The 14,455-nt window shown below is 39.3% G+C and overlaps 1 protein-coding gene across 1 annotated transcript in view; it reads right to left on the reverse strand.

Annotated features, from left to right (window-relative positions):
• Positions 1-7,437: 7,437 nt before the first annotated feature.
• The window catches only part of LOC120568323, a 34,621-nt gene continuing 27,603 nt past the window's right edge, over positions 7,438-14,455 (reverse strand). Inside the window, exons 6-7 of the mRNA XM_039815749.1 lie at positions 7,776-7,865; positions 7,438-7,651 (exon numbers count right to left, since the gene is read on the reverse strand). Of these exons, the coding sequence (XP_039671683.1) occupies positions 7,494-7,651; positions 7,776-7,865 (248 nt within the window). The 3' untranslated portion in view covers positions 7,438-7,493. The remainder of the gene's footprint in view (positions 7,652-7,775; positions 7,866-14,455) is intronic.

Here is a 14,455-nt window from a genome sequence, read left to right on the forward strand (position 1 = left end):
TGACTCTGACTTTGTAAAAACACACAACTGCTTCAAACTAGGCGTCCTAGTTATGTTTTTTCCTGTTTTATTTTGTCAGTTCATTCCCTGTGTTCCTGTTTCCTTGTTATGTGTTCATGGTTATGTTTCCCCCGTGTTCTTTCTGTGTTCTCTGTTCTGTTTTCCTACTTCCATCCTTGTGTATGTTTTCATGCTTCAGTTTCCTGTTTTACTTCATCATGTCTGTTTCTCCTGTGTCATGTCTTGTTTTACTTCCTGCCTTGTGTGTTTTACCTCCTTTGTGATTTTCTGTCCAGCTGTTCATGAGCCCTCATGTCACCTGTAGCTCGTTACTACCCTCGTTGTCTGTTGTCTGAGCATTTTTATTACGTGTGTCTTTTCCTGTGTCTGTAGTTTTGTTCCTAGTGTTTTTGGATTTTCTTTTTGCCAGTTTTAGACCTGCTTGCTTCAGGACACTTTTTGTTGTTGCTATTTTAATTTAATCAACCTTTGAAACCTTACGCTGCCTCCTCGTCTTAACTCTCTACATATTTGTGTCCAAGCCTGCACAAATCCTGACACTAGGCCTCTTAAACACACTCAAAAATGAAGATACAAGACAAGTGCATTTCTGTACTTACAGGTTCATTCTTTAAAATGTTCTGCATTTGAAGCCCTCTGGTGGCTGCAGAGACTCACTGCTTCAAATTACACGTCTTGTGTTTCTTTATTTGTATTTTTCTTGTCTCTTTTTTGTTGTTTCTTGTATGCAGTGTTGGAGAAAGTATTCTGATCCTTTACTGCAGTAAAAGTAATGTAAAAATACACTTTTACAGTAAAAGTCCTGGATTGAAAATGTTCCTTCAGTGAAAGTCTGTAAGTATAATAGTAAAGTTAGTTAGTTAGCTAATGGACATTTTGAGCCTCACTAGTTAACTAGATGATGATAAAGACTAAATAGTGAGAGGTGTTGTTCAACTAGTGAGACGAGATGTCTAACTAGTGCTGACAAAGACTGAAATCTTTGAGGAAACTGATATCAAGAATATGAAATAAATGTTTTAGTGCATTTTTCATATTTTTACCCTTGGTGTTGAAATGGTACAAATGTGTTCTCTCTTTCATGTTGTACCCTTAAATTAGTCGAAATGTACAGTTCTGGCCTCATAAAAAACAATATTGTACTGTTAGGGTAACATTTCAAAGAGTGAACCTGTAAGTACAGAAATGTTCTTGTCTTGTATCTCCATTTTGGAGTGTGTTTAAGAGGCCTAGTGTCAGGATTTGTGCAGGCTTGGACCCCAAAATGCAGAGAGTTAGGCTGGCTTCACACTGGCTGCGTGGCGTGAGCGTGTCAGCTGCACGGCGTGTCCGTTTTTATTTGGGTTCCCATGGTAACAGGCCAGAGCGTGCACACTGCCTGCGTGACACGTACGTCTCAGGCGCGGCTCGAGCCGCACCAAAAACGCGTGCATGCTAGAAGTAGGACACCTATTTGCGTGTTGGAAGCGTTTCCAGGCAAAATAGAATACAAAAAGATGTTTATATGTCATTTTGACACTAATACATATTAATAAATAACATGTTGATGTTTGCTGCAACAAAAAGTGTTCTGAAGCAAGCAGGTCTAAAACTGACTAAAAGAAAATCGAGAAACACTAGGAACAACACTACAGTCGCAGGAAAAGACCCACATTACAAGTTCTCTCACACTACACTGCTCCTCCGCTCTCTTCACTGGACCAGTTGCATCAGGAACCGCTTCAAGACACTAGTACTCACATACAGGGCCACGAAGGGATCAGCCCCAGCTTACATCATCCAGGACATGGTCAAACCATATACCCCAACCCCCCCACTTCGCTCTGCATCAGCCAACCTGCTCGCTGCCCCCTCACAGCGACGGAGAACTAATGACTCAACGAAATCCCGACTGTTTGCTGTCCTGGCTCCCAAATGGTGGGATGAGCTCCCTATTGGCTTCAGGATGGCCCAAAGCCTACGCATCTTCTGCCGAAAGCTAAAACCACATCTCTTCTGACTACACTTCAGATAAACATGAAGACGGAAAAGAAGAGAAGAGGGAAAAAAATATATATATATATATATATATATATATATATATATATATATATATATATATATATATATATATATATAACCCTATTTCTTGAAGCTGCACTTTCACATGTCTCTTTGTAGTTTTGCTTATTTAAAGCTAATGTACTTACACTTACTACTTGTTGTCTGGAGTTTGCACCTTCAGGGTTGAAAGCACTTAATTGGAAGTTGCTGTGGCGTCAGCTAAATGACATGTAATGTAATAAAAAGACACACGTAATGACAATGAGCAGACATTTGACAAAGAAAGCACAGAGATTAAAAACCCAAAAATTCCTGACAGCAGCAGCAGCAGCAGCAATATTTGGTCCAATAATTGACTAGTCAATAACTAGAAAATGAATCTTCAACTATTTTCAAGCACAAATGCAAAAAAAAGTTTCAACTTTGTTTGTTTTACAGTAAAATTAATAAACAGAATATTTTAAGTCATAAAGACATCTTTCTCTTGTTTTCTGATGGTTTATAGACCAAATCAGCAGATGAATTGATAAAGAAAGTAATCTTTGCTTTGTCACATGTGATCGTCAGGGCCACGCTGAATCTGCAGACGCAGAGTTCTGCTGATTTTTCACAGATTTTAAACACATTTAAGAAAATAAAATAAAACTCAGAATGTTATCACATCTCCAACCCAAGCAGAAAAGACAGTAAAAACAAAACAATAAAAATCCACAGATTGTGTTTGGGTCTGCTGATGGTAAACTGAATCTAGACTCAGGTTGTTAAATTGTCTCCACGTTTCCTTCACTTGCTTTCCTTCCTTCCCATCCCACAGAGGAAGCATGGGAGAGATGTGAGGAGAGAGGAAACAAGGAAATGTGTTTTAGAGAGATGAGACGTCCTTTCCTCTAAAGTGTAACATGAATTTGTCAGCTGTTTGGGCGGAGTTAACAGCGACTTTCAGCTGCATGGCTTCCAGGAAGGCTGCTCTCTGTATCCTCGCTCATAGCTCCACGATGATCCCTCCTCCATCCTCTCTCCTCTGGGCAGGAATAAGAGCTTTGAGACGGCCTTCATGAAGGAGAGACAGAACAACTTCTGGTTCCAGCGAGGACCGAGGAGATATCAAATAAGAGACTTGGGATTCACCCTTACAGTAAAGGCTGTGTGTGTGAATCAGTTTGTTGTTGCAGACACTAGAGGAAAGCAGTGTGAAGGAAATGTTCTACTCAGTAGTAGTTTCATTTGGAAAACTTTACTGCAGTATAAGTACTGATTCCACACAGTACAAATCCTCTGTTACAGTAAAAGTCCTGCATTGAAAATGTTCCTTCAGTGAAAGTCTGTAAGTATCATCAGTGAAATGTAGTTTTGTATGTCCCCTGTGACTGTTATAATATTATATATTAGATTATTTATACTCAGCATTAATGTAAAAGCAGGATTTTACTGTTGGAGTTGGTTGAGCTGGAGCTCATTCTGAACTTTTAACTGATGATTATTTTCATTCTGGATTCATCTGCTGATTATTTTCTTCATTAATTAATTGATTGGTTTGTAAAAATAGTGAGAAATGTTCATCACAAATTACCCAGAGCCCAAAGTGACTCCTTCACAATGTTGGTTCTGTCAAACCAACAGTCTAGACCTCAGTTATTACTGATACATTAACAGTATTAAACACAAAATTTCAGAAAACTCGTAATACAAAAACTAATTGTCTTAATGTAGGTAATCAACTGGGGAGGTTTCATGGTGATATCTATTAGTTAAAATATTAACCCTGTGTGGCCGGGTTGGATCGGTTGGTGGAGGCGCACATATATGTAGGGGTTTGCTCCTCGGCGCAGCAGCCACGGGTTCGGCTCTGACCTGTGGCCCTTTGTTGCATGTCATTCCCCCCCCCCTCTCTTCCCTTTCATGTCTTCATCTGTCCTGTGGAAGTAAAGGCCTAAAAGTGCCCAAAAAATAATCTTAAAAAATTTATATTAACTCTGTAATCAAAATGTCAACATTTTATAATCCTTATCTTTAAAGGTTTTACTTTAAAGGTAATACTTTGAGCCAGAAATCTCCACTTCTGTAGCACTTACATAAACCAAACTTTACACTTTGATTCCTATCTATATCCTGAAGTTTTTTTTTTACACAGGGCTTTGTTTAGATATCATTCAGAGTCTGACATGTACAACATTGTATGTACAGTATGCAAATAAACATATATTTAATAAGAATATTCCTTATATGCAGTGCAGACATTAACCACTGAGACATCAGATCTGGTGCTGGAAAGGGACCTCGGGTTGAAGAAGAACAATGTGGATTCCGCTCTGGTCGTGGAACAACGGACCAGCTCTTCACTCTCGCAAGGATCCTGGAGGAAGCCTGGGAGTATGCCATGTGTATTACATGTGTTTTGTGGATCTGGAAAAGGCGTATGACCGGGTCCCCCGGGAGATACTGTGGGAGGTGCTGCGGGAGTATGGGGTGACGGGGTCTCTTCTCAGGGCCATCCAATCTCTGTACGACCAAAGCGAGAGCTGTGTCCGGGTTCTTGGCAGTAAGTCGGACTCATTTTAGGTGAGGGTTGGCCTCCGCCAGGGCTGCGCTTTGTCACCAATCCTGTTTGTAATATTTATGGCCAGGATATCAAGGCGTAGTCGGGGTGGGGTTGCAGTTCGGTGGGCTGGGGATCTCATCGCTGCTCTTTGCAGATGATGTGGTCCTGATGGCATCATCGGCTCGCAGCCGAGTGCGAAGCTGGGATGAGGATCAGCACCTCTAAATCTGAGGCCATGGTTCTCAGCAGGAAACCGATGGAATGCCTCCTCCAGGTGGGGGAATGAGTCCTTACCCCAAGTGAAGGAGTTCAAGTACCTTGGGGTTCTGTTCACGAGTGAGGGGACAATAGAGCGGGAGATTGGTCGGAGAATCGGTGCAGCGGGTGCGGTATTACATTCAATCTATTGCACCATTGTGACGAAAAGAGAGCTGAGCCAGAAGGCAAAGCTCTAGATCTACCGGTCAGTTTTCGTTCCTACCCTCACCTATGGTCATGAAGGCTGGTTCATGACCGAAAGAACGAGATCCAGGGTACAAGCGGCCAAAATGGGTTTCCTCAGGAGAGTGGCTGGCATCTCCCTTAGAGATAGGGTGAGAAGCTCAGTCATCCGTGAGGAGCTCAGAGTAGAGCCGCTGCTCCTTCGCGTCGAAAGGAGCCAGTTGAGGTGGTTCAGGCATCTGATAAGGATGCCCCCTGGGCGCCTCCCTAGGGAGGTGTTCCAGGCACGTCCAGCTGGGAGGAGGCCTCGGGGAAGACCCAGGACTAGGTGGAGGGATTGTATCTCCAACCTGGCCTGGGAACGCCTCGGGATCCCCCAGTCGGAGCTGGTTAATGTTGCTCGGGAAAGGGAAGTTTGGGGTCCCCTGCTGGAGCTGCTCCCCCCGCGACCCGATACCGGATAAGCGGACGAAGATGGATGGATGGACATCAGATCTGAAAACACTCAATGTGTTGTTTTGGAGTTGTTTGTCATGTTTGTATGAAGACATATAATCAAATCCAAGTGTGAACTGTAAAGTTCACCTTTGATGGCTAAAATCCCCATAAATAAAGTCCATGGACGTGACCTCCAGGTGGGTCATCATTGTTGCTCTCTGGGCTCAGTTAAACTGTGTGTGGGTAGAGGGCTCAGTGGGAAAAAAGGCTTCCAGACCACAAGAGAAAAGACACACAGCTGCAGAGAGGAAAAGGAGTTCCTGAGTGTTTACAGCAGCAGCAGATATGAGTCTGTTCTCAGTGGTTATAAGAAATCATAAAAAACTGTTGACAGTGAATCACCACTTCCTTTCCTGCAGCAGACGGGCTGTGTGGGTTTCTGCTCTGCAGCCTTTCTCACATTAACAACACAATGACAGTTACAACCATCCACTCTGGTTAAAGAATCATTCAGGAACTTGAGTTTGATTGCAGCGCTCAGAATTCAGAAACATGTCTCATGTATAATAACTTATATTCAAAAATATTTAGTGAATAAAAAACAAACATAACCAACCATGTGCTGCAGGCCTATAGACAAACAGAATAAAATTCCAATGTTTAAAAAATATATTTCTGCTTATTTTTAAGAATAAAGCAAATAGATTTTTCTTTTTCAGCAAAAATGAAAAGGACGTATGTGCCAGTGTTTTGTCATGTTTTCGACTTAAATCATGAATCATTATTAATTTACTACTAAAGGCAAATTCACAAAACAGCTGAAATTATTCATAAGAATGTGTAGTAATGTATCATTATTGTTTATTATAATACATTATGATTTTACGGTATTTAACTCGACCGCAGTATTTACAAAAATAAGCGGTACATCTGTTATCATTGATCAGAGCGACAAAACAAAAACCACAAAGACAAAGAAGTCATCTTGTTGTTTCACCCCCTCAAAAAACCATCTGCATCTCATCTTCAAGCCCAACTAGAGCGTCCATGTTATCATGTTAACATGACACAACAAATGGGGGGGTCCCGGTAGCTCTCCTTGTAAAGTGCGGCACCATGTATCAAGAGTCCTGGGTTCCAATCCTTTTGCCGTATGACATCCCCTCTCTACCCTGCCTTTCCTGTTTCTCTCTGTCGATGTCCAATGAAGCAGAAAATACTTCAACAACACAATACCACATAGGCCTACAGGGTTGTTGGACTGGCAGGGAGAAAGGGACTAAGTACCCAGGGCCCTCATGTAACAAGGGGTCCAAAAAGATGCTAGAATGAATAGCTGTGGATGCGGGGAGGGGCCCATAGAAAATGCCTTTCTACAGGGCCCAGAATTTTGTGCTACGCCCCTGACCACATATTGGGAATGTGTGGGAAAGGATAATATTGACTACTGATTTATATATAACAGCTCTGTGTATATATGTTTCATCTTTGTTTAGCTGTTTGCTTATATTCATATCTTCCAAATCACTTGCAGGTGTCAACATACACGGCCAATGACGTTGTTTCTGTTTCTGATCATTTAAATCAAATTCATAAAAATGAGGGTTCTTATGAAATATAGAAACTTTAGATTTTTCAGTTTATTGAGAACGTAACAATGAAAGAATTTGACAAAGCTTTGCATAATGTATTAAAAAGAAACAAGAACTAAAACAAATGCTATACACTGAAATATCTACCAGACAACTGATAATTCACATTCATTTTCTATCAATATACAAGTCACAATTTAAAGTAGAAATAATCAGTATCAAATAGTATTAAAATAACACTACATAGAATTCATACTTAGTAACTTCAAAAATATATTTATGTATAAGTATGTTTAGGTTGACAACTACAACACGTCCTAATTGACATTTGTCAATACTGATCAAAGTGATTAATTAGATGAATTTATGAGATTTGATTGCGAGAAAAGGTGAGCAGAAAACAGTCAGTCAGCATGTGTTCAGTTGGTGGACGGTCCCTTGTTTCTGAGGATCATCAGCAGAGAGAGTCCACAGCAGTACACCAGACTCTTCACTATCAGCTGTGTATACATCAGACAGAGCAGCTTCACTTGGTACTGAGACAGGACAGAAGCTGATGGTGGAATAGTAGAAACCTCTGAAAATGAAAAGAAGTGAAAAGTTTGGAGTTGCAGTCAGAAATGTCAGTCCTCTGCTATCTTTGACAGAGTCTCTACATGAAGCTAAATCACTGCTGAACACAGTCACCAAGCCTTCATTACCTTGTTCTGTTTGGGCCTCCACTGTTTGGGCCTCCACTGTACTGAGGTACTGAGACGGGACAGAAGCTGCTGGTGGAAGAGTAGAAACCTCTGAAACAGAAAAACAGTAAATAGTTTGGAGTTCAGGGTTAATTATAAAGCTATAAGGTGCTGCATTCAAGGCATTTGGGCACCACCTAAACCGAATGAATGTGAGCTTAAAAACTGACTCAAAAACTTTTCTCAAATCTAATTGCTGTAGTTGGCAAGTTTTGTCTTTAAGCTGTTTTAGATTTATTTATTCATCATCTGCTCTAGCTTTTCCAATGTTTTAGACACAAATATGGTAATAATCATGGTCCAAAATGGGGTGAAATTGTATAGTTAGTTTTATTGAAATTTTTAAAAAAAAAGTTCCCTAAACCCCCAGCCAAATACGTGCACATAAGTCTTCCACAAACCTAGAGAAAACACTGGAGTTGCAGTAAGAAAAGTCAGTCCTCTGCTCTCTTTGACGGCATCTCCACATAAAGCTAAATCTCTGCTGAACACAATCACAGAGCCTTCATCACCTTGTTTTGTTTGGGCCTTCACTGTAAACCACTCGTGCTGGACGTAGCAGCAGTATTTATAATTGCTGTTCTCTTGCTGATGGATCAGCAAGATGGCGGCGCTGCGTTCCGACTCTCTGAGCTCCAGCTGTTCTCTCTCAGCAGGGGGCAGCTCCTCCAGAGGACCATTCTCCTTTCGTCTTTTCCAGGACAACTGGACCAGAGGAGGAAACATGGCTGAGGCCAGACATACCAGGGCGCTCTTCCCCTCCAGGTGGGCTCTGGATGCTGCTGGGTACACGCTCACCACGGGCTTCACTACCGGCTCATCTGAAGTTTGACAGCAGCAACAAGCAGCACAGACACACATTCACACAGTCACCAGCAGCTTCCAGCACTGCATTCAGTCTGATCCTGGAAACTACATGGACTCTGATCACTAAACTACTCATCAATACAGCACAAAGTTCACTACATATACTGGATTCACCTTCATATGAAACACACACATCATCTCATGTCAGCACGTGTTATATGGGGACTAAAGACAATTATGGATTGGCAATGTACAAAGTCAATTTACCAAAATTATTATTACTTATTTTATATAGTGATGACATTTTCCTTCATATAATGGACAATTTCTTTCTATATTTTAATAAATAACATTTACCTTCACATTCAATACTTTAGCAAGTTTTAATTATTACAATCCATATTATATATATATGTTAATATATATTAAACTACACAATTTATAATAAATGTAATATATTTTTTAACAGCAATGTTAACGTTTATACACAGCTACAATAAAATATCCAATATTGAGGGTTGCTCCATGGCGTGGCAAGTAAAACCCCACTTTGGGTAAGTTAATATAACAACCACAGCATAAAGTCAATCTTTTATATTTTTTAAATGTATGCACTCAAACTAATTACAGATAGAAACAACTGTCTCTCCGGTAAGTTTATTATTGCATTAAGATTTAATTGTTTAAAAAAAATCATCTTAACTCATCTATGACACTGTCCATGATGTGTTAACCATCCTGTTGTCTTCAGGTCAAATTTGACCCATTTTCAAAAAATATCTGTATCCGAAATTTGGGTTTCTTTCAACCAAATTGCCAAAAATGAACATGCATGGTTTGATTTAACACTCTTCTCAAGGAAAATGAAGGATCAGTGCACTACTTTCAATTATTTTAGGTTGATTCAATTTTTATGGCATATTTTTGCTTTTAAACCCCAAAATTAGGTGTAGTGTCCATGAATTCCAAGAATAAGTGTAAAAACTCGTTGTATGAGGTGGTAGTAGTGGGGAAAAATAGCGCCAAGCAAAAGTGACATAATGTCACAAAAAGGGTCAAAAATTTTGAAAAACAAAAACGTTGAAAAAAGCAACACAATGTCAAAAAGCAACAAAAACATTTAAACTTTTGAAAAAGTGTCAACATGTCTTTAGCCGGAGGACAACACATGGGTTATTAAATTTTAAATAAAGAAAAAAATATGACAGTTGACTTGAGTCATTATCGTTATCTGATAACCATTAATAAAAAATTTCATAGGAGCCAGTAAAGATCGACTTCAGACAAGTAGAATTTGTCCTTACAGCAAAAAATGTTAATGTCAAACCCTAAAGGATTTTTATGATGTTAGAAATGTAATTCATTCATTTCCACAATACTATATATATAACATTTAATATATTTACCATCTTATATTTTACTCTAATTGCTGAAGAAACAAATCAATATGTCAGTAATTTCATAGTTTTAACAATTTCACCTTTAATACACAATTACAATAAAATGTTAAGATTGTGTTAATCATCAAATACTATTTATATAATAAATGCGCCAAAATAGATTTAAATACATCTGTATCATGCTGTATCATCGTGTATAATATATAGAAATATAGAAATGATTATGCATAAGTTATATTTATTGTAATATCATATTCAGTATCTCTGTGTCTTCATGTATAAATATATCTTCCACTAAAAGACAAATGTACCATCATATAAAATACTATAACTTTTTAAAAGGATTAATTAATTATCCTAAACAACATAATTACATTTATACATTTTACAAAATACATTTACTGACTTATTTTAGATTATGTTTAACATCATATATAATTTTATTGCTGAATTACTGAGAGGATCAAATACTGTATGTTTCTAACATTTCATCAAACTTTTCTATATAAATCAGCGTAATCTCCTGCAGAAATAAAGAATAACTGGAGTTGTGCAGTGAGATTCAAACATGTTTTCAGGAACTATGAACCTTTTTTATGTAACAATAACTGCTTGGCTGCAAGAATTCTCTTCTAAGATGAAAAAACTAACATGGGAAGCCGAAGCGAGCAGAAATGTATTAAAACACTTTTTAACTGGTTCGTTACAACAACTGAAGGAAATTAATGTTTATTCTTACCTGTTACAAACAGTTTAGTTCCAGAGCCAAAAATCCAGTACTCTGTGTACACTCCAACCCTAACTCTCACAGTGAAACTGAGTGATACAAAAACCTGTCTGGGGTTGAATGTGTCTGCTAAGGTGAACCAGTCCAAATTATTATAACGAATTCTCTTCTAATGATGAAAAAACTAACATGTGAAACCTGAAGCAGCAGATACTCATTAAAACACATTTTCAACTCATTCAATAAAACAACTGAAGGAAATTAATGTTTATTCTTACCTGTTACAATCAGTTTAGTTCCAGAGCCAAAGATCCATCTGTACCCCCACAGTGAAACTGAGTGATACAAAAACCTGTGCTGTTGAATGTGTCTGCTGAGGTGAACCAGTCCAAATTATTAACCAGTATCATATTCCAGCTCCATGATGTATTTCTTTAATGTTCATGTTAACATGACTGTTGTGTTGAGGAGAGTTATAAAAATAATAGAACTTTTTTCTGCCACATGGCATCGTTTTGTCATTGATTACATGTCCCTTTGCAACATAGTAATAGAACAGAGACCTTCTTTATTGATATTGACTGATTTCTATATTGATCGAAGCAACATAATCATGTTTCCAAAATTGTTTCAGTGGTTCATTAACTCGTTTGAATGAGATATAAGAATAATGGTAATGGTAACAGTAATGGACAATACCTCTTCCAACCTGTAGGGGGGGTTGAAGGGGAAAAGCTAATGCTTGGTCTATAACATTAGCTAATTCTTGGTCGGTAACATAAGATTACAACATCGTTCAACACACTCAGTTATTGTTAGTATGATTGTTTTGACCATGGTTAACTCTGGGCTAACCCACGAATTCATCAGTAACCCTGTCTGTCTGCCTCATTCTCCCCAGCGCTGCAAGGCTTCAGTCGGGATGAGAGCTGACAACAGCCCAGAGGACACATCCACAGTCAACCCCCAGCCAGCTACCAGCCAGCCAGCAACGATCCAAACCGGTTAGCACTTATCTCCAGTGCTAAGGATGCTAACAGCAGTTTACTGAACCGTCGGGAAAACAGACCCAGGCACCCGAAGTCAGAACAGCGGCCATTTGTAACGTTACACCTCCGTTAGTGTTGTAATTCTTTTCTTCATTATTATTTTCTTCTCCCGCACGCGTTTTTTTTGTCTTCAACTACTTCAGCATACTTTCAGCTATAAAAACAATTCAAATATCAAGATGTTCTTTCTCATATGTTGTGACTTCTTCAACTTTTGTTCTGCTATTTACACTCTTTTAAATAATAAGCTTTTAAATGTTTTATTTTAACATTAAAGTCAATGAGAGCAGGCTTCAAGATAACAAATCCTCTTCCACTTCAAAAGTTTTCAGCTCCTTCATAAAATATTCAGCTATTGAAAGTTTAGTGTTAATTTCAGGTTATATTGTTGTGGTTATATGTATTTTGATTATAATGGGTGTGTATTGCGTGATTTACAGTGGGTGATGTCATTGCTAGTGCGTGGAGCCTTGAGAAAGTAATATTAGGCGGCGCGTCTCATTTCTCTGTCTTACCCCTTCCCTTTTATTTTGGCGTTCATGTGAAAGTTAGGGCTGTCCCAATACTCATTTTGATCAAGGGGTAGGGCTAAGGGGAAGGGCTAGATACCCCTTAGGGCCGGGAAAATATCCGAAGAGCCGACGCGTTGACAGAAAACCCCTGATATGATCAGTCGCGCCCCCGAAGCCAAAAATTGCCGCGGGACACACTCACCGACACCGACTTAAGAAACGTAATACGTCTTGATAACAGCAGGCGCGCTACTCTGTACTGTTGCCCAAGAAATGAAAATCGGAAATTACGCAACATCTTCTTCTTTTTTGGGAATTTACGGCAGCCGGTGACGGAACATCCCTCCAACCTTTAAAAACACAGAGCAAGCTGTTGTCATTCATTGTTTTCACCAGAGAGTGTTGATAGTAGTCAAGAAGGATTGTGTTGTAATTACTCGCGAACGGAAGAAAATATGATGGCTAGTAACCAATGGGCGCTACGCTGTGTTGTTACCCAAGAAATAAAACCAGCAGCTGATAGGAGGAACGAGTCATGTGGATTTTTCTTCTCCGGAAATTCAAAGCCAAACTGTCATGGCGACCGTTCAGAATACGATCTCATATTGTACTAAAATAGTTCACTGAAACATGTTTCTGAGAACATTTTAAGAGAGAAATAGGCCATGCATTTGCTGAATCTGTCTTCATTTCAGCTCAACAAAGGTCAGTTTAAAAAATTTCCATCAGATTTTGAGAGACTCTAGTCACTTCATTCCGCTTCGTCATTTCGGTTTGAGCCCCGACAGCCCTGCCGCCGAACCGAACATGTCGGCCAAAATGAACGCGACAGCGCCTCTAGACGAACGAACGCACGGGACACAACGGAACAGATTTGAGTCACTGACCTCGCGCCAGACTGTCCCACGGCCGATAATCGGCTTGATGTGTCCCGCCCTTAGAGCCAAGCAAGAACGCAAGCTTATTTGGCCAGCAATGGGTATCCAGATACGTTGCCCGACAAGGAACAATGGCTGCCAGGTCGCACCGAGAGACCCATAAATGTATTTTCGGCTTCAAGAATTGATTTTGTGCTCTACACAGTCCTCTACTTGCAACCATGTTATTAATTGAAAAGTTTTTTAAAAATCGCTAGCTAACGCTAACATTAGCAACAACGTTGACGTTAACGTTAGCTACATTGCTATTTGCACAACAGTCCTGCATTTCTCTGCCTTGAATGGACATGCATGTCTACAGTGTTAACTAAACTCCATTAGCCGCGAATTCCGTTTGATATCAGTGCATAACACTACTTGCTTTGGAGCCATCGATACATGCTTTACATATACCGTCCTGTATCACACAGGACCGCGGAGGAAACCCAGCAGCTGATCCACTTTTGGGTTGAAAACGAGCTGTAATCATTTGTAATTCATTCCTGTTCATGTACCTGTACATTGTTGTTGGTTTTGATACAGGACACTAATGAAAGCAATGGGATTGGATGGAAGGGTTACTGGCCAACAGGATAGCTGTAGTTTTTGTTTGTGGTCTTGTGTCTTTTTAGTGTGATACATTTGAGTGCCTTATTTATGTGTGTGACAAGTAAGTTATGGTTTTAATATTTGATAATGGTTCTGTAATATAATATTTTTATTATATTACATATATTTATATTATTATATATAGCTTTCTATGTTATGTTTACTTTTTTGGGAAATAAAGACAGCTTTTTGTTAACAAAGAAAGTGTTTCGGAACATCAATGACATTCAAAACAGTGATAACTGAAACAGATATACAACACACCATGAATTGTGTATAGAAATATTTATTGCAAACAGACCTAAGTATGTATGATGATGTAACCAAGTGCCGTCTCATTTCATAGGGGTATGTTTTCACCCCTACCCCTTACCCCTTGTTTCGAGGGACAAGGGCTAGGGGTAGGACGAAGGGGTAGGGGTAAGGGGAAGGGGTAAGATGAGAAATGAGATTCAGCCTTAGTCTCTTCTCTATAACTTGCTCTCACCCCGCAATTTTACTTGTCATAAACAATTTATACACTTAAAACCTAAGAATTATTGTCGTCTTTCAGCTAATGTGCTCAGATAAGCTATAGGATGTATAGTTTTTGAATTAACTGCCTCAGAGTGACAAGACGG

Source organism: Perca fluviatilis, chromosome 11, assembly GCF_010015445.1.
Source record: "Perca fluviatilis chromosome 11, GENO_Pfluv_1.0, whole genome shotgun sequence".
Lineage (NCBI taxonomy): Eukaryota > Metazoa > Chordata > Actinopteri > Perciformes > Percidae > Perca > Perca fluviatilis.